Source organism: Suncus etruscus, chromosome 2 (assembly GCF_024139225.1).
Source record: "Suncus etruscus isolate mSunEtr1 chromosome 2, mSunEtr1.pri.cur, whole genome shotgun sequence".
NCBI lineage: Eukaryota > Metazoa > Chordata > Mammalia > Eulipotyphla > Soricidae > Suncus > Suncus etruscus.
The window spans coordinates 13,377,517-13,400,829 of record NC_064849.1 but is presented as its reverse complement, the minus strand read 5'-3'; the positions used below and the strand labels follow the sequence as shown (position 1 = coordinate 13,400,829).

At 39.7% G+C, this 23,313-nt stretch overlaps 1 protein-coding gene across 2 annotated transcripts in view; it reads right to left on the bottom strand.

Annotated features, from left to right (window-relative positions):
• Positions 1-1,135: 1,135 nt before the first annotated feature.
• The window catches only part of PLEKHB2 (pleckstrin homology domain containing B2), a 28,016-nt gene continuing 5,838 nt past the window's right edge, over positions 1,136-23,313 (bottom strand). The window contains exons 2-8 of one of the 2 annotated variants that reach the window (XM_049769335.1): positions 15,412-15,456; positions 10,395-10,547; positions 8,328-8,430; positions 6,498-6,537; positions 4,123-4,212; positions 2,884-2,992; positions 1,136-1,858 (exon numbers count right to left, since the gene is read on the bottom strand). In XM_049769335.1, the coding sequence (XP_049625292.1) occupies positions 1,722-1,858; positions 2,884-2,992; positions 4,123-4,212; positions 6,498-6,537; positions 8,328-8,430; positions 10,395-10,547; positions 15,412-15,448 (669 nt within the window). In that variant the 5' untranslated portion in view covers positions 15,449-15,456 and the 3' untranslated portion in view covers positions 1,136-1,721. The remainder of the gene's footprint in view (positions 1,859-2,883; positions 2,993-4,122; positions 4,213-6,497; positions 6,538-8,327; positions 8,431-10,394; positions 10,548-15,411; positions 15,457-23,313) is intronic. The other variant, XM_049769336.1, reaches the window with a different exon arrangement.

Sequence of the window (23,313 nt, the reverse complement as noted above, 5' to 3'; positions counted from 1 at the left end):
GCTTCAAGAGCTTCTCAGTGACAGAACTTAGTATCTAGTAGTTCCTTGAATCCATGGTCAAAATGAATGCCCTAATGTGACAGTAATAAATATTTGAGTAAAGCATACAGATGATTACAAAGCCACTCACATTATAGAAGATGTGAAATTCTAAAGGCTAATGGCAACATTTCTAATTATGCAAACCCATGTTTACTTTATTACATCTAGTACTTTTCTACCATGTGAAATATCCAAACAGATGACAGTTAAGGATACTTCCTTTTACTGGAAAAACTCTGAAGCATCAAAACCCCCAAAATTGACCAGAAAATAGGACTGTTCATTTAGCATCAAGCTTCATTTCAAAACCTATTTAAGTCTGCCAGAAATGGAGCTGGTGCACCAGTAACTGACACAATAAAAATAGAATCTCTCCTAACAGGGCCACGTGGAGTGTGGGACAGAAACCTTCACTGTGCTAAATTGCCACTGTGAAAAACTATTTTTTGAAATGTGCAGGACTGTAAACTGGAACAATTAAGAGGCTTTAACAATTCACAGATTAAAATAGCAAACACAACTGAACTGTGGGCTTTTCAGAGTGTCAATTAGGGCTCAACATGAAATGGCATCTGTGGCATTTCCGTAAGGAACAAAAAGACTGAGTGGTATCTAAAGTATGTCACTCCTGTCCTTAAACAACATCTCCCACCTATGAACTAATTCTCTTCTATAGCCAGGGGCTTGACACCCTTCACTGGTCACCCAATGCTGTACGCTCCATACTCCATAGAAAAACCTCAGTGCCTACCAGGGCATCTGCCTTTATACTGCTTTCAGAAAGATGAGAAAAAGCAGGTTCTGTACCATACAATTTTTGGCAGGCCTGAAACAGTAAAGCTGTGACTATGGCTCTCATTCTACTTTCCTCACCATTTATTTTCATCATTTCATAGCAAATAGAAAAATAAGCTCTAAGTACGCTTAGAAGACAGTAAAAATAAATTATTAAAACAGACACCAGTCAGTGAACAAAGCAAGTCTCTACATACTTGCAACTGGTTTCCTTTTTCAAGTTTTAAAGGATAATATCCTAATTTGAGGCTCAAATAAATTCCTAATTTAGGGATTTTTTTTCCCAAAGGACTGTTACCAAAAGAAATCAAAAAGAAACTAAGAAGCATCCCTGTAAAGGACAGAGATTTCCCCTCTCCCCTGACTTCACCCTGAGCAGCAGACTTGTTAGAAGCCAACAGAATCCCAGAGGCTGTGGTAACCTATCCTGGGAACTCTCCAGCATACAACACCCTGAAGCAACACAGCCAGTTCTGATCCCAAGTTTGAAAAGTATGTTGTTAAACTGAAAGAAACTGGGTTTTCTTGCTAGAATCACTTGCTCTTGTTACCAAATGACTTTCATAACACTTAAGGTATCCCTTCAACACTATGTCTAACTCTAAAAGAGAGCATGACTTTCAAAGCAGGGATGTTCCGATAGGATATTATAAGAGATCCACAAAAAATTCTTGGAACTAGTTAGTCAGTACTCTCAGGATGCCCTCCATATTTTAGCTAAACAGCACTCTGTGGTAATTGCATGGATTAGTTACAATTATAATGTCAGTTTTCAGAACTGTTAAACTATTTTTGAAAACATGTATCACAAACAAATGCCCTGCAGAACACATTATTGCACACAGTCTCTCAGAAGCTATGCACATCTAAAGATGTCAAGAAATTTAGAAGACCCAGAACAGAGACCCTAATGCCATTCCCGTGGCCGCTCCCGCAAGCATGCCCAGGGCCAGATCACTGTCATTGTCTCGATACCGCTCACGAATGATGACTTGATTGGCAGGCTGCTGGGCATAAAGTCCTGAAACAGAAGGAAAAACAAATCTGTGAGGAGCAGCAGTTAACTCTAAAATTCCCTCAAGAAGACAGTGCATTTAGCTTGGGATCTTCTGGAGAGTAGCTGAGGTGATGCTGTGCATTTGTCTATCTATTATGATAGCTTCTCTCTCTCTAAAGGTTGGCAAGTGAGTACAGAGAGCTCTCCTCATCTCTTCACTACAGGGTCCTTCTCTGCTAAAAAGGAAACCTGCATTTCTAAGATCACAATAAGGAACAAAAGCAAAACAAAAATCAAGATTTTTCAGGTTTGCCAAGACAGTTCAAAGTTCCCTAGTTCAGAATTGCCAACACGGCAAAAAAAGCTACAAAGTAAAGCTTCCAGCATCATATAGTACTTGCTTGAAAGACTGAACATGGAGTGAAGGGTGGGAGCAAAAGCAATAGCACAGAGGGTAGGGTGCTTGCCTTGAATGTAGCCAACCCAGGTTCAGTCCCCAGAACTTAAATGGACTCCCAAGTCCTGCCAGGAATGTGGTCCAGAAACAGAACAACAAAAATCAACATACTGTGATATTTACTTGCACATCCTTGCAATTTAATTTTTTTTTCAATTAGGTTAACTCCAAAAGACTGAAATGTAATATAATAGAAACTTGTCAACAGATATAACTAATGAGTTTAATGAAGAACTGAAATTTGCATTCCCTCTGTAAAACAGATCCAAGGTGCTTCCACCTCCTAACCCAGGCACTATTTTGAAACTCTGCTTTCCTCTGCTCTTCTCAGAGAATTAAGTCCTTATCAATGTCAGCAAGACATGTTTCCAGGTTGTATCTAAGTAAGATTTAAATGGACAAAATATAAATGTGAAAAAGGCAAATATTTGTATGGCAACCAAGTTCTGGGCCCCCAATTCATTCTCTTACATGTCCACTTGCCTACTTCAACATGCCACTATTGGTTATCACCTGTTCTTCAGTACTTTAGGCTTCACTGATCTCTGTACTACATGAAGGGAAATAGAAATGTAAGGCTGGCATGAGTTACCTGCATATGGGTACTGGTAGGGTACAGCATAAGCCTGCCCATTTGCAGCATAGACGACTTGAGTTCCTGTTGGATATGCACCACCATATGGACTGTAGCCATATGCCTGCTGGAAAAAAAATAAATAAGCCCATTTAAATCTTGAAACATTAGTAATAAATTAATAGCCCCACAGGCCAGCGAGATAGCTCATAGGGATGGACCACAAATTTAGCATGTGGAAGACCTGAATTCTATCCCTAGTTACCACACAGTTGCCAAGAGCAACTCCTAAGCACCACACTAGAAATAGCATAGTTAGAAGTGATCCCGAGGGGCCGGGAAGGTGGCGCTAGAGGTAAGGTGTCCGCCTTACAAGCGCTAGCGTAGGACGGACTGCGGTTTGATCCCCCGGCATCCCATATGGTCTCCCCAAGCCAGGGGCGATTTCTGAGCTCATAGCCAGGAGTAACCCCTGAGCGTCAAACAGGTGTGGCCCAAAAACCAAAAAAAAAAAAAAAAAAAAAAAAAAGAAGTGATCCCGAGGGTATGACCCCAAAACAAACCAACCAAAAATTAAAAAAAAAAAAAAAAAAAAAAAAATATATATATATATATAGTTAGTTAGTTAGTTAGTTAGTTAGATATGTGATCTGTGGCATGTCACTATCTTTTATTTGGTTTCTGTGTGTGTATTTTATGAACACTTTAAAATTCAACAATTTTTAACAACATCTAAAAATAAGAAACATTTTTTTATATTGTGTTTGCAATTTCTTACAAATCTATAATTACTTTATATTTTAAAGTTAAAAAACAGAAACATCTGTAATTAACACAAAACACTGGGTATCTATGACTGGGAGCACACCAACAGTATTTGGCTTTTATTTCTTTAGGCTTGTTTTTTTATTGTTTTTTTTTTGTTTTTGTTTTTGCTTTTCAAAATTACAGTTATTTCAATTTAAAAATTTTCAAGTAATTATTAAGATATAACTATAAATTACTGATCACTGAAGCAACTAGAATTAATGATTCCTATTAATCTACTTCCAAAACACTCTGTAAACATGAAAAATGTGAAGCAATTTTGCTCTATTTTATTAAACTAAGCAAAAATAATAAAAGGGTTGAGACTATGTCTATTTTCCAATATTGGCTTTAAGTTTAAGGAAAAACATAAATAAAACAGGCCATAGTACTGAATCCCAGCTTTCATCTACTTACATGACAAAAATCACACAAAGATTTGCTACCTACCTCAGGGGTTGGTGTGGCATAAGCTGTGTAAGGAGGTGGCGAAGCAGCCACAATTGTCTCATCATACATCACTTCTGAGCCAACATAAGTCTAGGAGAGAAAAGTTATCAAAAAAAAAAAAAAGTGGTCACAAAGTACTGTATTTTCTGGCATATCAGACAATTGGGCATATAAGACGACCCCTACTTTTCCTGTTAAAATACAGGGTTTGGGCTATATTCAATATATAATACTACCTCTCTTTTAATGCACACCAAATGGAAATTAAAAAACATAAGAGAAAAAGAATAGAACCCTCAAAGGTTAACTGTGTATGTTTAATAAAGCTAGACGTTGGGGGCCGGCGAGGTGGCGCTAGAGGTAAGGTGTCTGCCTTGCAAGCACTAGCCAAGGATCAGGACTGCAGTTCGATCCCCCAGCGTCCCATATGGTCCCCCCAAGCCAGGGACAATTTCTGAGCCTTAGCCAAGAGTAACCCCTGAGCATCAAATGTGTGTGGCTCAAAAAACCAAAAAAAAAAAAACAAAAAAACAACAAAAAACAAAAGCTAGACTTTGGAGTGCCAACAATCATTTTACATTTGTCATTTGTAGTGAGTGTCTGATTTTTTAATTGTGAACTTGAGAACATTGAAAACAGGGAGAGGGGCTCCTCCAAGAGCAACTGGCTGAGGTGCAGTGATTAAAAGAATAGCTAGAGGGAGGCAGAGCGCCTTCTCTGTGTCCCATAAAAGCTGAACAGAGGACTGAGTACTGGAAAGCCACATATCTGGTGGCGCTCAGTAACTCAACTCTTGTGTGCCCTGAAAGATGAATCAGGTCAAGCAGAGGAGCACCGAAAAGCCGCATACCAGTGATGACACCCAGCAGCTGGATGGGATGCAGAGCTCAGTAACTCAGCTCCTCTGTGTGCCCTGAAATATTATTCAGGACAAATAGAGGACTGAGTGATGATGCCTGTCACCTGGATGGGATGTGGCGTAAGAGATGGGCCCTGAAGCTGGAGTAACTTTTAGCATGCTGTATACCGGCGTATAAGACCACCCCGACTTTTAAGAAGATTTTCATGAGTTAAAAAGTTGTCGTATACACCAGAAAATATGGTAATCAAAAGCTTTTATAATGATGCGTATATCTAGTGTTTTGTTTTGTTTTATTGGGGGCGCCAGTAAACCAAAAACAAAAAAAATAACAAAGAAGCAAACAAAACACAAAGTCATAAAAAGAATAGTCTAAGGATCTTTCTCCTAACTATATGAACTACTAATATTAACTTCATTCATAAAGAAGACTTTACTTTGGGGAAGGGGGGCAAGCTACTCCTTAGTCTGTCCTCTGTACTCAAGACTGAACCAGGTGTCCCATGGGCAAAGCATACACTCTAGCCAAGAAGTCCTTCAACATTTTAAGTTAACTATCCTTCAGACCACTGGAAAGCCAATAGTTTAAAAAAAAAAAAAAAAGAAACTACGAACAATAGTGACCCACCTGCCTGAGACTGAGAGGAAAAGTCAAGACATTCCACACATCCTCACTGTGGACCTGGGACAAGTTGGCTTCTAAGCAGGACAGGCAGCAATGGCAAAAAACATCCAGAGGGCCTGGTAAATAGGCCAGATAGATGTCCTCTGTGGGCTGTATGTGGACTGTGGGCCATAGTTTGAGGACCCCTGTCTAGCCTATTAAACTAATTCTCTCTTATTTCTCTACTCCTAAAGAGAATTTTCATAGAAGTTAAATGGAAAGTGAGGCTAAGGGCAAGAACTGTGTTGGGATAACGAGGAACAAACAATGGCATTTGGATATTATATCTTTAACCTTTCTTTTCCCACCGATACAAATTATTTTATAAGCTTCATCTACTTTCCTCTTTTTCCCTAAAGAATTTCAAGGAAAAGTAGTAACTCTAGACAAAAATTCTGAATGTAGAAACATTTTTATCTAGTAATCTAACAGAAAAAATTGTCATCGCAAGCCTCCACTATAGATCAGTGACCTTAAGTGGATAGAAGCAGAACTTCAGCACAATTCCCAAAATGCCTGTTGCATAAGTTGAGGTGCTGTGCATGAAAAGACCATTTCTGAGTCTTACCGACTTACAAATTCTTATGAGAATTCAAAGTCTTCATGAGACACTAAATATTTCTAAAATATTTCTAAAATATTCTGAATCTTGTGAGCCTATGGAAGAAGGCTTCCTCCTGCCCTGATATTTGAAAAACCAAAAAGTACCCATTTTTGCCTGGCACCTACCCATCTGTTTACTTGGCTGCATGGTTGGCCAAAACTCATCTTCCCTATTTCACCTTTCCGCTTCTTTATTTGAAGAAGGCAACTACATGAAAACAATACTGAGGGCAATCACTAACAACTTACTGTGTTAGTCCTGGAATCCTGAAGTGTAAATTTCCAGGCCCTAAAGGCAAAAGAAAAAAGTATTTTATTTGAAACAATCAAACATCTATCTAACACAATTCGAAAACTGGTACTGGCATCAGAATTTCTGAAAATACTTGTTTCAGAGCAGGTCTTCAGGAACCTTTGCTTCCTCCCAGGTAAAATTAATCTCTCAGGGGGCCATGTTGGAAATAAGGCAGATTCTCATTTCAACTATAGATTCCAGAGCCTCCACACTCAATATCAATCATATCAACAGGGCCAGCTCCACAACTCCTGAAGTACATGGTCTCAACAGCTCTACTCAACACACTGTGCCGAGTATACTTTCCGTCAGTGGGTGAAGAACAGCAGGGAAAGCAAAGAGCAACTCCCAGCCTAATGCCTCAGAGAATCCCATAGCACTTAACTACAGAATCACCCTCAGTACAGCAAAGGCACAGGAAACCCAATGGGAAAAGCAGAAGCACACCAAGTTCGTTCAAGGAGTGAAAACAGTAACATAGAAGATTCAACCAGCACCTATCAACTCTGTAAATATTCAGAGAATGAGTTTAGAGACACCATGTATTTTTAATGACCTCAAAGAAACAGTAGCACAAAGAGTCAGTAAAGTCACAAGAAAGAGTCAAAATGAAGAAATACAAGTAGAAATGACATGAGAATAATAGTTATATTAAAAAAATCAATAGAAGCTGAGCAGCAGAATAACACTAGCTAAGGAAAAGATTAAGGAGTTCAAAAAAATATATATGTATATAATAAACCTCTAGATGGTAACAGGAAAAAAAATTGTCTAAAACAAACACGAGTCCTGGCATGTGTACCTGGCCAGAGTTACCTATCCAGTCCCTCAAGCTACTTCTTTTTTTTTTTTTTTTTTTTTTTTTTTTTTGGTTTTTGGGTCACACCCAGCTGTGCTCAGGGGTTACTCCTGGCTCTATGCTCAGAAATTGCTCTGGCTAAGGGGACCATATGGGATGCCGTAATTTGAGCCACCAACCTTCTACATACAAGGCAAACACCTTACCTTCATGCTATCTCTCCAGCCCCATCAAGCTACTTCTCTTAAGGTGCTTTAAAAAAAAGAACATGATTGGGGGCCAGAGATAGCACAGTAGTAGGGTGTTTGCCTTGCACGCAGCTGATTCAGGATGTACGACGGTTCAAATCCCAGCATCCCATAAGGTCACCAAAGCCTGCCAGGAGCAATTTCTGAGTGCAGAGCCAGGAGTAACCCCTGAGCACTGCGAGGTGTGACCCAAAAACCAAAAAAGAACTTAGTTCATCTAAGAATTTGTGTCCTTTGAGTAAAACTTCCACATACCCCAGACATCATTATAGTCTCAATGAGTTTAGCTAGTTTAAATTCAACAGGAACATAAATATTTTAATTCTCTCGAATGTATTTCACTGAGCATCATGCCCTAGTGCCGATTCATGTTGGCATTATTTCCTCTGTGTGTATACACACATTCGCCCCATTCAATTCCAACAACAGTTTAATGCCAAGGTGTTAACTTCACTTTTCTTTTATCTGTTTTTTGCTTGTAATTCGAATCTAAACAGCAGTGCTCAGGAACAAAACCTAGCATAATGCTCAGAGTCTGTGCAGTGTCTGGTGATCAAACTGGGGACTCTGCATGCAAAGCATACATACCGTAGTTCATTTTCTGCAATCTGCGAGAATAGGAGTGGGAGAGAAGAAAATGTCTTATGACACTTAGGTAAATTATTTTAAAACTCTGGGTTCTAGAAGGTCAGAAAGAGTACAGTGAAAGAAACCAAAGAATATAAACACAAACTTACAAACAATCATCTGTGCTTTCTGCACAAAGACTGATGGTTTTCCCATCGCGGCAAACAATCTGCAGCATACAATCTTTTGACTTCCCATCTGGAGGCTGAACATCTATGAAAAGTAAGTAAAATAAAAGATATTTGTATAGTGCGTTTAAAAAAGTTCTTATCTAAAAGCTCAGCTAAGTAAGCCATGAGTATTTCAAAACATTCCCATCACAAAACACCTTTGTTCTGCTATACAGAACCAAATATATGAGTCACTACTCTATTGCAATTGAACGCCTTGCAAGAAAAACACATGTCTCCTGGAGGGCAATCCGAACAGAGCAATACAGAGTAGCCCAGAAGCCCACACAATGGAAAACCATACAAAATATTAGCTAATAGAATACTTACATATTTTATTCACAGAAAACATCAACAATGACTTATAAAACATTAAAATGGATTTTTTAATTCTCCTGTCCTACAAGCAAGACCTCTGATAACTGAGCCTGGTTTAGTAAGAACCTCAACTGCTGGCCTGTGGAGAATTAGATTTGAAGAACTAATAATAATAGAGGCAGAGTAACATTGCTACCACAAGCCCTCTTAAGATACAACATACAGAGTTAATAATTACAACTACATCTGCATATAGTATAATCTCTACTCCAAGTAACAGTACTAATAAAACAAAGAGCTCTATAGATGCCTTATGGAGGCATATTTAGATTCAATATGCTCATCCTCCCTAAAGACCCACAGACTGAAGATATACAAAAGCCACTGATACCAGGCTCTACTCTGCATGAATCCATTTTACTGTCCAGAAGTCTCTAACAATTTCAAGAATTCATTTAAGAAAATTAAATGCCTAACACCTATGCTTATTTTTGAGGGGGGTCCACACCAATTGATGTTCAGGGTTTACATTCCTGGTTCTGTACTCAGGAATACTTCCTGACAGTACTTGGGGGACCAAATGGGATGCCAAATATCAAACCACTGTCAGCCACAAGCAAAGCACTATCTCTCCAGCCCCCAAAATACCTTTCAAATGAATTTGGGGGTTGGGAGGTAGATTATACTTGGGAATAGTAAGACCACTCCTAGTGGTGCTTGAGGACCAAGAGGTGCCCAGATCAAACCTGAGGCTCCTACATACAAAGTATGTATTTAATCCCTTTAAGCCATCTTTCCAACCCACCTTTGAAATGAATTTAAGGGAAACTAAGAGGGAACCAAGGAAACCAAAACATCATAGATTTTATGAAACTGACTGGAGAGAGTTAGATAAAGTTCAGTGTAAGAACACTTGCACTGGACAGATAAAACCCTGGGTTCAATCCTCACATCACAATTTTTTTTGTAAAGATTACAACGGAAGACCACAGTGTTTTTACTATCAGCAGTTTCTGAGATGCAAAATAAAAACTATCTAGATGATTCTATCTTTCCGGATTTTACTAAAACTCTTAGCTCCTTAGTTCTCCACCAGAGAAAAGAATATGGACTGATGGTTCTAACGCAGATAAGAAAATTAATTTGCACTAATCAACCATATGGTTGTGGTCCAAGTATCTGCCTTCCTAAATGTAATTATCTCTTCCCAGATAAAACCCTATATTGGTCTTAATAAAAGCAGGAGAAGCCGGAGCTATAGCACAGTGGTAGGGCATTTTTGCCTTGAACACAGCTGACCTAGGACAGACCTGGGTCTGTGGTTTGATCTGGGTTTGATCTCCGGCATCCATCCCATATCATCCCCCAAGCCAGGAATGATTTATGAGCTTGGAGTTATGTAACCCCTGAGCATCACCGGGTGTGGACCAAACCCAAAAAAAAAGGAGGGGGCAGAAGGAAGGATGTTTGCCTTGCATGTGGCCAACCCAGGACGGGCCCAGGTTCAATTCCTGGCATCCCATATGGTCCCCTGAGCCTGCCAGGAGCGATTTCTAATCACAGAGCCAAAGGTTACCCCTGAATACCTCCATGTGTACCCCCCTCCCCTAAAAAAGGAAAAGAAAAAAAAAGGACTCAATTTACTTGACATAACTGGAAAGCATAGAAGATGAAAGCTAATCCACTTACCCCGACATTCATGTCCTGTGCGAATGTTAATGCAATCCACTGGCATGTGGACCTTATCTTCAACACTCTGCCGACTCTGGTCATCGTAATATATCAGGTGACCATCTGACCACAGGTCAAACCAATTTTTCTTCCAACGTTTCAAAATAGTACCTGAAAAATAAAATGGGAAAGAGTGGCATGAGCTCAAAGACCAAGAAATTCTGCCTTCTAAACCACAGGTAAGTACTAACCTAAAATGATGACTCCCCATCCAACAAAACAGATGTGAACACAAACCTCCAAGGTGTGAACAAAAAAGCTGACTAGACTGGGGTGAAGCCTTCTTGTAATCAGACCAAGGATTTTTTTCCATTTTTCCCATGTTTTGCTGGGTCTATGCAAACTATAGCGGTTGCCACTATCACACCTTTACTACTGTATTTTTTAACACATCCTTTAGAAAGGAAAAAAAAAAAACAGCTTACTGAACTTTAAAAATGACTTTAGTAGAATGGCTGTCTCGAATGCAGGCATGGGATGGGAAGGAGGGGGTCATTGGGAGCGGGAACTTAAAAAATTGACTTTAGTAGAATGCCTGTCTTGAATGCAGGCATGGGATGGGGGGGGGGGGGCATTGGGAGTGGGAATGTTGCACTGGTGAAGGGGAGGTGTTCTGTTTGTGACTGTAACCCAACTATAATCATGGTGCTTAAATGAAAAATTAAGAGAAAAAAATAAAGCTGACTAGAGCTGCATACAGGAATAGCAATAACACTATTAACTTAAAATATCTGAAACCAAAAAATTTTAAAGTGCAATGAAACCTGAATTTTGACTAATGAAACACATCTAACATTTAATCTTCCAAGAAGAAAATACATCTAAATTTTCTAGTAATAGCAGCTTGCTAGTCTTGCAGCCAAATATTAGACCTTTAGAATCTCTAAATGCAAATTCCATCGTATGTGGAAAAACTTCCTTAATCTTTAACAGTTCTCACATATACCTTCCTAATGCTCATACTCCCTAAATATTCATATTCTGATACACAAAAGCCACTTACCAGACCCTACTCTGTATGTATCCATCTTACTGTCCAGAAGTCTCTAATAGTTTCAAGAATTCATTTAGGAAAAGTAAATGCCTGATTTTAGCTCCAAGTCATATCTTTCCCTTCCTCATATCCATAGACAGACCACACTGCATCTTTCATTCCTATAGGTCCCTCAATACTCTTGGTGAATGCACACAGGTTTCAACCCACATACCTCTCTTTATTTTTCAAGTGTGATACTAGTATCAACCAAATGAGCAACACATTGACTTTTTTTTTTTTTCAGTCTAGGGCACTTCTTGGGAGGGGGTAACGGGAAAGGGGATAGAGGGGGAGGGGGAGAGAGAGAAAGAGAGAGGAGAGAGAGGAGAGGGGGGAGGAGAGGAAGAAGAGAGGCAGAGAGATGAAGATAGAGAGATAGAGAGACAGAGAAAGGAAAGGAGAGGAGAGAGGGAGGAGAGGAAGAAGAGAAAGAGACAGAGATAGAGACAGAAAGGAGGAGGAAAGAGGGGAAGGAGAGAGAAGTTAGAGGGAAAGGAGAAAGAGAAGAGAGACAGAGAAAGGAGAGAGGAAAGTGGGGGAGAAGAGGAAGAGACAGAGAGATAGAGGGGGAGAAGAGAGACAAGAGACAGAGAGAAAAAGAGGGGAGGAGAGGACAAAGAGGGAGACAGAGAGAGGGGGAGAAGAGAGACAGAGAAAGGAGAGAAACAGAGAGAGGGGGAGGAGAGGAAGAGAGACAGACATGGAGGGGAAAAGAGACAGAGCCAGAGAAAGGAAAGAGACAGGAGAGAGGGGGAGGAGAGGAAGAAGAGAGACGGAGATAGAGATGGGGAGAAGAGAGACAGAGAAAGGAGGGGAGAGGAAGAAGAGAGACGGAGATAGAGGTGGGGAGAAGAGAGACAGAGAAAGGAGGGGAGAGAGAGGAAGGAGAGAAGAGGGGGAGAAGAGAGACAGAGAAAGGAAGAGAGGAAGGGAGAGAGAGAGGGAGGGAGGGAGGGAGAGAGGGAGGGAGGGAGAGAGAGAGGAGAGACAAGAGGCCGAGCGGGCGAGGGAGGCGGCGGGTGGTCAGCTGCGGGTCGGGTCGGGCCACATTGACTTTTGAATTTCTTTACCACTATTAGACAACCTCCTCAATTAGAGACCCCAATATGGCAAATAAGTGTCTCTCAGCATCCATTCCATTGGCAATCCTGACCTATACAGACACCACCAGTCAGCCAAATGTTAGAATCCACATTTGGGATTCTAACCAACAGTCTACCAAATGAGGCTTTCCTGTAGCATGCTAATGGGCTACAAGGTACAGATCTATGCAAATGTTGTAGGCAAAGGTGCCATTCATGGAAATAACTTTGCACACACAAAGCCATGTGTATTTCTAATGCTCTGCCACTCAGTGACTACAATATGCCTCACTCCATTTTACTTCCTTCACTTTCAGCTTTCAGCAAGAGAGAAAAAAAGAAAAGTTAACCCCAGCATCAAGAGACAAAACAGAGTAATTCTTATACACCCTTTTGAAAGAACTGCAGATGGGCCCGGAGAGATAGCACAGGAGCGTTTGCCTTGCAAGCAGCCGATCCAGGACCAAAGGTGGTTGGTTCAAATCCCGGTGTCCCATATGGTTCCCCGTGCCTGCCAGGAGCTATTTCTGAGCAGACAGCCAGGAGTAACCCCTGAGCACCGCCGGATGTGACCCAAAAACCAAAAAAAAAAAAAAAGAAAAGAAAAGAAAGAAAGAAAGAAAGAAAGAACTGCAGATAAGAATACATTTGGAAAAGTCTCTATATCTTAATTTAAAGGATATCCATTTTCTGTATATCATCAAACTGCGGGGAAGGGCAACTCATCACTGTTAAAAACAGGGTTACAGTGAAGAAGACTTGCACTCAAGAGTGTACTAAAATGATAGCACAGTGAGTGAGTTCTTTACCTTATATACAGTCAACCCAGGTTCAATCCCTGGTACCCCATAACATCGCCAAAACAGGATAACTCCTGTTGGATAACTCAGAGCCAGAGTAAGCCCTGAGTACAGCTGTGTGTGGCCCAAAAGGAACAAAAGAGTACAGTGAAGAAAACCAGGGGCCAACTGAAGAGCTAGGAGTCACAGCCTCAAGGCCTGAGTAAGGCTCTCTCCATTTCCTGGCCATCTAGAGGAGGAATTTAAAAAGCCAAAGAAAAGGAAAATTACACAATGATTACACGCAAAGATACCAGAACTTCCTTTTTACTTTGGGAAGCAGAATGGAGCTTTGAGTTTCCTAACAGGAATAGTGTCAATGTTAAAGTCATGAATGTGAATATATTGGCCACCAGAGTTAAAACCAGGGCAAGTTATTGGATATCACTGGTATCACAGTAAAGAACCACCATTTCTTTAACTGGAAACTGGAACAATACAACCTCACTCACAAAGCTAGTGAGAGAATTGCTTAATATATGTAATAATTAGTGATAGTAACACAAGCTTTATAAATAAAAGCATTTACACTATCCAGGGTACGCAAACCATTTTTTAGAGCTAGCCTCAAATTTAGCTAGGTTCTAGTAACATCTCTCTAATATAAATTTCTATCTAAATAACAGACAGTATATAAACTAGCTATGGCTAATTTTTGCTATAGCCTAAGTGACAACGCAGTAACTTTTCCTTTCATTCTGCTCTTACCAGGACAGCAGAATAATCTTCTTACTCCTTGAACAGCCAGTTCCTCCTGCTTTAAAATACATGTTGGAGGTGGGGAAATGGGCCAAAAGGCTGAAGCACATGCTCTGTATGAAAGACCTCGGGTTCTATAGCTCTGGCAATGTATGATCTCCCAAACACTGCACTGGACGTAGCCACTGAGCATTGTCAAGAGTGGTTCAAAAATAAAAACATGTGGCATCCTGAGATAAGCACATTACATAAATGATAAGCCTAGGGATAAAACTAAGAAAGTGGACCTGAATTCCATAAATAAAGCACTTTTTCTCCAGAGACCTTTCAGAGATACAATAGGTTTTGTTTAAGCTACAATCATTCCCTCAAGTCCTATCTTCATCCCAATGACTTAAGAATTTCAGACTCTCAGTGCAAATTCAATCCCCAAATAAGAAAGGTATTTCCCATAAAGAGGATAATTCAGGTGTCAGAAGATTAGGTAGACTGGCTAGAATCAAACAGATATTCAACACAATCTTAATAATAAAACAAGCTGTAAGAGAGGAAAATTCCCTAGTTCCTACTAACATAGCAACCAAGGAGTATTTGTGTATGAAAAACAAGACTACAGAATCCTAAAATTTGTCAAGGGGATCATGAGAACTGTTTACAGGCTTAGAATATAAGTCAGAGGGAGAGAGATAGACATAGAATAGTCTCATTCATTTATGGGTTTTAAGAAAAATAAAAGACATTATTATAATAATACCAGAGACAAAGATGAGGGTTGAAAAGAACCGGCTCACGATATGAAGCTTACCACAAAGGGTGGTGAGTGCAGTTAGAGAAATAACTATAGTAAAAATTATGATAACAATAGTACTGAGTGAGAGAAGTACAATACCTGTCTCAAATACAGGCAGGGGATGGGAGATGAGGGAGATGGGAGGCATTGGTGGTGGGAGTGTTGCACAAGTGAAGGGGGCTGTTCTTTTTATGACTGAGGTCCAACTGCAAACATGTTTGTAATTTTGAAATTATTTTAAATTTAAAAAAATAAATATTTGGGGCTGGAGAGATAGCATGGAGGTAAGGCGTTTGCCTTTCATGCAGGAGGTCATCTGTTCGAATCCCAGCGTCCCATATGGTCCCCCGTGCCTGCCTGGAGCAATTTCTGAGCCTGGAGCCAGGAATTACCCCTGAGCACTGCCGGGTGTGACCCAAAAACCACAAAAAAACGAAACAAAAAAAAAAATATTTTACAAAAAAAAAAAAAAACACATCTGTTTTACAAGCTGCAAGTTTGAACCCCCAATCCCACCATATATACTTACTCTGTCGCAGCAACCATCCACTCTTCACAAAAGCCATCTTTTAACCTACAAAAAAAAAAAAAAAAAACAGGCAGGTTCAAATTTATAACCAGAAAGAGAATGGACTGTATAAACTAATTCTACTCAAAATATTTCTGACATTCCAGATTAGATATATCTAATTATATATTTGGTATCTTGGAACATTATGGACTATATTTTTTTCCAACTATAACATACTATTATTCTCTTAAAAACACTAAAATTTAAGTTACCAAAATGGAGCAAAAAAGGTAAGCATTTCAAAGGAACAAATGAGTCTTCCCCATTCATTTTTTCCCACCTCAAATGGTAGTTCAATTCTGTCCTTTTTCCAAATTGCTAGAAAAAAGTGCCTCAGACATTCTATGTCTGAGCACCCCAAAATTCTTCCTAGCAAGAAATCAAGGTGTTCATATGTCCTCATCCTCCTCTGAGTCCAGATAAATGTGATCCATCCATCAATCTTTCCCCTCTCCCAGTAAATGTAAACAGAGAAACATGTTGCTGATCATGAACAGACCAGCCCAGGAGCACAGTAGACTAGAAAACAGCAGAGCCAATGCAGCTGAGTCACCCACTCAACCACACTAAAACACACACCCAAATGTCTGGCTCTGTTACATAAAACAATAGATTTTATTAAAATGAGTTGTATTTGGTCCTTCAACTAACAAACAAATATAGACAGTTACTATAGGATAAACAGAGAAATAAAACAAATTTATATTGAGGAAATAGTCTTTGTTTTAAATAAAAACTTTTTACTTATTTTTATTTTTATAATATATTTAAACACTATGATTACAAACATGTTTGTAGTTGGGTTTCAGTCGTGAAAAGTACACGCCCCCTTCACCATTGCAACCTCCCGTCACCAATACAGCCATCTCCCTCCTCCTCCGCTGCCTGCCTGTCTTCCAGACAAGTATTTTATATCTCTCACCCATACCATTGTCATGACCATTGCTAGTGTAGTTATTTCTCTAACTGTACTCACACTACTTCTGATAAGCTTCATAAAATGAGCTGGTCCTTCCAACCGTCACCTCTATTGTCTCTAGGTATTATTGTAATACTTTATTTTATTTTTCTTAAATCCCACAGATGAGTGAGACTATCACTGTGTATGTGTCTCTCTCTCTTCCTCTGACTTATTTCAAAAAAAAAACAATAGTTTCTACATCCATACATGTATAGGAAAATTATATGACTCCATTTTCTTTACAGCTGCATAGTATTCCACTGTAAGTACCAGTTTCTTTAGCAACTTATCTGTTGTTGGGCATGTGGGTTGTTTACAGATTCTGGCTATTAAAATATTGCTGCAATGAATATAGGTATGCAGAAGACATTTTTTGTATTGTGTTTTTGTGATCCTAGGGTCTCAATGCCGAACCTATGGCACATGTGCCAGCAGTGGCACGCGGGAAGGGGTCCACAATTAAGATATGCAGCGTAGGAGGCGAGTGTGCCAGTGTCTGCTTTGCAGCTCACCTGGCAACAGGGCTGGACTGGCCATTGGGAGGACCAGGCATTGTGCGGCACTTTGGGCACTCAAGCTCAAAAAGGTTAGCCATCACTGTCCTAGTGCATATCCCTAGAAGTGGTATTGCTGGATCATATAGGAGCTCAATTTCCAGGTTTTCGAAGAATATCCGTATTATTTTCCAGAAAGGCTTGAATAGATAGCATTCTGACAAGCAGTGAATAAGAGTTCCTTTCTCTCCACAGCACTGCCAGCACAGATTGTTCTTGTTCTTTGTGATGATTGCGAGTCTCTGGGAGTGAGACGATACACCTCATTGCTGTTTTGATTTTCATCTCCCTGATGATTAGTGACGTGAAGCATTTTTCATGTGCCTTTTGGCCATTTGTATTTCTGCTTTGGGAAGTGTCTATTCATTTCTTCTCCCCATTTTCTGATGGGGTTAAATGTTTTTCTTTTTAAGGTCTGTCAGTACCATGTATATCTTTGAAATTAGCCCTTTATCTAATTGGGTATTGGGTGAATAGTTTCTTCCATTCCATAAGTAGCCTTTGTGTCCTAGTCACTGTTTTCTTTAAGGTGCAGAAGTTTCTCAGTTTAATGTAGTCCCATTAGTTTAAGTATGCTTCCACTTGTTTGGACAGGGATGTTTCCACCTTGAAGATTCTGTTTGTCTCAATGTTATGAAGTGTTTTACCTATGTGTTCTTCTATATGCCTTATGGATCCAGGTCTGATATCAAGGTCTTTAATTTATTTGGATTTGATCTTTGTGTATGGTGTTAGATGGAGGTCCTAAGTACACCCTTTGCATGTGGCTGACCAGTTGTCCGAACACCACTTGTTGAAGAGGCTTTCTTTGGTCCATTTGCATTTCTTGCCCTTTATCAAAGATTAAATGATTGTATGTCTGGGGAACATTCTCTGAATACTCAAGTCTATTTCACTGATCTGAGAGTCTGTCTATATTCCAGTAACATGCCATTTTAATAACTATTGCTTTGTCATACAATTTAAAGTCAAGTAAAGTGATGCCTCCCATCTTCTCTTTCCTAAGGGTTGCTTTAACTATTTGTGGGCATTTATTGTTCCAAAAGAAGTGCATGAGTATTTGATTCACTTCTTTCAAGAATGTCACAGATATCTTAGAGCAGTGGTCGACAAGCCATGAGCCACATGTGGCTCTTTATACTTTTTAATGTGGCTCTTCTGTGTGCCGGCCGACCGCTCCAGAGTCGGGACTCTGCTCCTATCCTCTATCAGTGCTAGAAGCAGAGTCCCGACTCCTGGAGTGGCCGCCAAACACACAGAAGAGCCGCATTAAAAAATGTGAAGAGCCACATGCAGCTCACGAGCCGCAGCTTGCTGACCACTGTCTTAGAGAAACTGCATTAAATCTATACAACGCTTTGGGGACTGTAGCCATGCTCATTTCCTCAAGAATGATCAGTCTGTTTAAGATTATGCTAGATCATCCTGGTTTAACAATGGAAGATTATAAGAGTCCGAGAATTTATCCATTTCTTCCAGGTTCTCTTATTTTGTGGCATATACTTTCTCAAAGTAGTCTTTGATTACCCTTTGAATCTCTGTATCTTTTATTTTCCTCTTTGATTCATCTCTGACCCACAAGTTGTTCGGCAGTGACCTGTTTAATTTCCAGGTGTTAAAAGATTTTCTCTGTGTCTGTTTGAAGTTCACGTCTAATTTCAGTGCATTATGATCTGAGAAGGTAATACAATTTCTATCCTCTTGATTTTATGGAGGTATGTTTAATGGGACAACATGTGGTCTATTCTGGAGAATGGCCCAAGTGCTTAGAGAAAAATGTTTATCCAGTTTACTGGGGGTGGAGACACACACACACACACACGCACGCACACGCACGCACACACACACACACACACTAGGACACTTTCTTCCATGTCTACCTTTAGAGCTAGTATATTCTTGTTTGGTTAATTCCTGCTTGACCTATCAAGGGAAGACAGGGAAGTCTCCCACCATTGAGGTCTCCTACTATTATTGTGTTGCTACTGATGTCTTCTTTCAGATATGTCAACAATTGTGTTAGATATTTTGCTGCCCCTCATTGGGTGTGTATATGTTGATGAGTGTGATTCTTCCTGTTGTACATATCCATTGATTAGTATGAAATGCCCATCTTTGTCCCTTATAATTTTTTAAGTTGAAAGTTTATGTCATTGAATATGGCCACTCCAGGTTTTTATAGGCAATGTTTGCTTGGATGATTGTCCTCCAACCTTTGAGTCTATGTTTTTTTCTGACTTTTCAGATGTGTTTCTCATATGCAGCTTTTTGACCCATTTTGCCACTCTGTGTCACTTAACTGGCACATTTAGTCCATTGATGTTGAGAGATAACTGTCATGTGATGTAGTGTCATCTTTGTGTAGGAGGTTGGTGTGTCTCTTGGTCTGTCGTGTCTTAAAGTAGACCTTTCAGTTTTTTTTTAAAGGCTGGGTTTGAATCTAAAGTCCCTGAGCTATTTTTTCCTTGAAGCTATGTATGCTTCTTTCAAACCTGAATGTGATTCTGGCTGGGTGAAGTAGTCTGGGCGAAGCATTTGTTTCATTGAGCTTTGGTCACTATATCCCAGCACTGCCTTCTAGCCTTGAGGGTTTCTTGTGACAGTTCTGCTGTAAATCTTAAATATGTTTCTTTGAATGTAATTTCCCTTTTTGATTTTGCTGCTTTCAGTATTCTATTCCTACCTGTTGGATTCATCATTGTGACTAGGATGTGTCATCATGTGACTAGGTGCTTTTCTTTGCACCTCTTGTAGCTGGTAGTCTGTGGGCATGCAGGATTTGGTTGCATAGATTCTTTAGTTCTGGCAGATACTCTGCAATGATGTTCTTGACTATTGATTCTTCTTAGGACTCTAGGACTCCAATAATTCTTATGTTATTTCTGTTGAATTTATCAAATAATTCTATTTTCTTTAGTTCACATTCTTTGAGTTTTTTCATTGTTTGATCATTTGTGTTAAGGTTCTTTTCCAATCTCTTTTATTGTATGAGGTTTTTATGCATCTCATCTTCCAGCTCATAGATTCTGTCCTCAGCTGCTGTTACTCTATTGGAGAGGTTTTCCAGTGAGGTTTTCATTTAGTCTACCTAGTTTTTCAGTCCTGTTATTTCAGATTGGAGTTTCTCATTTCTGTTTTCATATCATCTTGATTCTTATTTGTGGTTCGTTCAGCTTGTTCCATTCTTTATTTGAATTCTATGAGGATCCTCCATATTGCTTCTCTAAACTCATCTGAGGCTAAATAGGTGGTTAGCACTTTTCAGGACATCTGAGTTGCCATCTTCATTCTCTATGCATGGTGGAGACCTGCATTGTTTTCCCATTGTCACACTTGTAGAGTGATGTTTTCTATGTGTTGTGCTGGGGTTTATTGACTGGAGATGTATCCAGCATGAAGCAGAGCAGCAAGGCTCATCTGGTTCCACCATTAGTGGGCAGGTTCAGCTCACCTCCATTGATGTGGTTGCTGTGTAGACTCTTCTGGATAGGGTAAGTCTCAGAACTGACAGCTGCGGGTCTGGATGAAAGCTTCAAGGAAAAACCTGCGGTGGAGACCCAGAGCAAATATTTTTGAATATATAATTAAAGTGCCCGATCTTGTCTGATGCACGAAGAAGGCAGCAGTGACTATGACTGCCTGCCCACTTTCATCCAGTTTACCCTTTAGTGGAAGGCAGGCTACATTTATAACTGAAACAGGTGATGGAATGATGTAAATACAATGTTTGTTTCTTTCATCTTCCTCTTTCTTCCACTTTCTTTACTTTGCTTATTTAGATGTGTAAATATAATTAAAAGAAAAATTACAGTAAAAGAAAATTTGTGAAAATAATTGTATCCCACAATGAGGTCATTAAATCATTGTCAGGTTTACAAAGCTAGTTATTGCTAGTTAACCTTTATGTTATTTGTGTTCTGAATATTAGATGGCTTCAATTCCACATTGATATACAAACTGGTGTGCTCCAACAGAGATGACAGTATAAAAATTTTGAAGTTGTCACATGGATGCACATGCGTCCTTGCAATCCAGGAATTACAAACTCTTGTGGGTGTTATTTCAGGATTTGCGGGGCCTAGTTTTCAACTGCCAGGCCTTCCATAAGTATGAGAAAGAAGATGCATGTGGGAAGGAGGAGATGGAATGGAGTGTGCCCACACTCACTTCAACAAAGTCCTGGTGGTGTCAGCCCAAATACCTAAATACCTGCGATTTTGTCATCTTTGCAGAGACCAGTGGCTAAGAGACAAACCTAAGCCATGAAATGGTGATTGTGTGTGGTGGGTGCAGTTCCTAAGACTTCAGCATGGCAGGGAATCTGCCCATTTGTCCCTCTGAAACTGCCAGTTTCAGCTGCAAGGCCAGTGTACCCACATTTTTTCATGGCTTGGTTTACATTTCTTTTGAGAGTTGTAAGTCTATGTTGCTGGCCTAATACAGAGCATTATCACATTTCTTTAGATAGTATTATCATGAACTAATCTGACTTGCCAACTCCTTCCTTTAAAGAAGGGAGGGGGGGGATTTCACTCAGCCACCTAAAGAAATCTAGCTTCTTTAGGCAAACAAACAGAAAACACTGCCCAACTGCATTGGTAGAGATTTGGGAATACCGTTATCCACTTGTGTAACTGCTCCAAAGCATAAAAATTGAAAGCACTCAATCAGGGAGATTATGCATAAAGCAGAGCCTGTGTGAGACTGAGTTTAATCACTGACACCTTTTGTTCCCACAGAGTACCACCAAGTGGGGCAACTAGTTTTGTTGTTGTTGTTGTTTTGGTTTGGGGGTCACATCCAGCAGCGCTCAGGAGTTACTCCTGGCTCTATGCTCAGAAATCGCTCCTGGCAGGCTCAGGGGACCATATGGGATGCCGGGATTCAAACCACTGACCTTCTGCATGCAAGGCTAATGCCTTGCCTCCATGGTATCTCCCCAGCCCTATCAACTACAGTTTTTAAATTAAATTTTTAAAATGGAAGGCCATGTAGCATATATTCTTCTATGCCTTGGGCATTTAAACTAAAAATACCTACCATAACATGAATTTTCTGTTTTATATGAAGAAGAATATATTAAGAATAAGTCAAAGTGATTTGTATTCAAATACAATGCTGGGGCTGGAGAGATAGCACAATGCTACATTACAAATATAAAGCTGACAGAGAAAAGAGATAGTACAAAGATTAGGATACTTGTTTTGGATGCTCCAACCCAATTCAATCCCTAGCACTATGTGGTCTCCTGAGCCTAACCCAGCATGATTCCTGAGTGCAGGGCTAGATATAGGCCTGCCAAGTGAGGCTCAAAAATCTGGACTGGAAAGAATACAGGAAGTAATATGCTTTCCTTCCATGTGGCTTGTCCCCAAGCAATCAGTGCTAGCATATGGTCCCCAAAGCACCACCAGATGTCATGGGCCAATCACAGATCCAGAAATAGCCCCCTGAGCACACCAGGTATGGTCAAAAATTCAACTCCCCTTCCAGCCCACAAAAAAAATAATAAATAATTATGAGTAGATGGTTATAGAATTCAGTACAGAGAGTAAAAATGTGAAAGTAGCTTCCTTAACTTTTACAATAATTTTTCCAAGTTTCTAGATTCTATTACTTTCCTATGTACGCGTTCAAAATAGTAAAAAGTAAGACTAATGTAGCAATAAAATTCAGAACAACTTCATTTATTGCAAGGTCTTAAATAATTTGAGTTCAAAATGTCATGTGCCTCTAAGCTTAACACCACCATTTGTACCTACAAAGACAGTTAAGAGTTAGTTGCAGTGAGGGGGAAAGACAGTATAGAGGTTACAGCATATGGTCTTCTGAGCACCCACAAAGGAAGATACTAACCCAGTAGCACTTCACACAGCAGAAAAACAAAAAAGTACCCATTACCTGTCTGAGACCCAAACACCCTACCCAAGACACAAGAGTTACAAATAAATCATTAAGGGCCTAAAAGCTTTCCTCCCATCTTATTAGTACCAATGGACTGTATCAGATAAGCATCTGATGACAGTGTCATTGCTAGACATTGTGTTTTGTTGTGCCTCCTTCATGTAAGATCTGGGTTTCCCATATTTTTCAGGTAGCCAGGGTTCAGAAGATGTCAACAGAAATCTAAATAGGTAGGTGTCTTGAAAGTCCATTTTAGGCCACATGAGTCAAAACTGAAAAAAATAAATAAATAAAAGTACATCTAGAGAAAAACATAAACATGCAATATGCCTACTATGTAAAAGAGTTTTAAACTATTACATAAAGAGAAAATTGTGGATTATAAGGTAGAAAGAAACTCAAACTGAAATTAGTAACAGAAGCTTGGAATCAGGTTTTTCT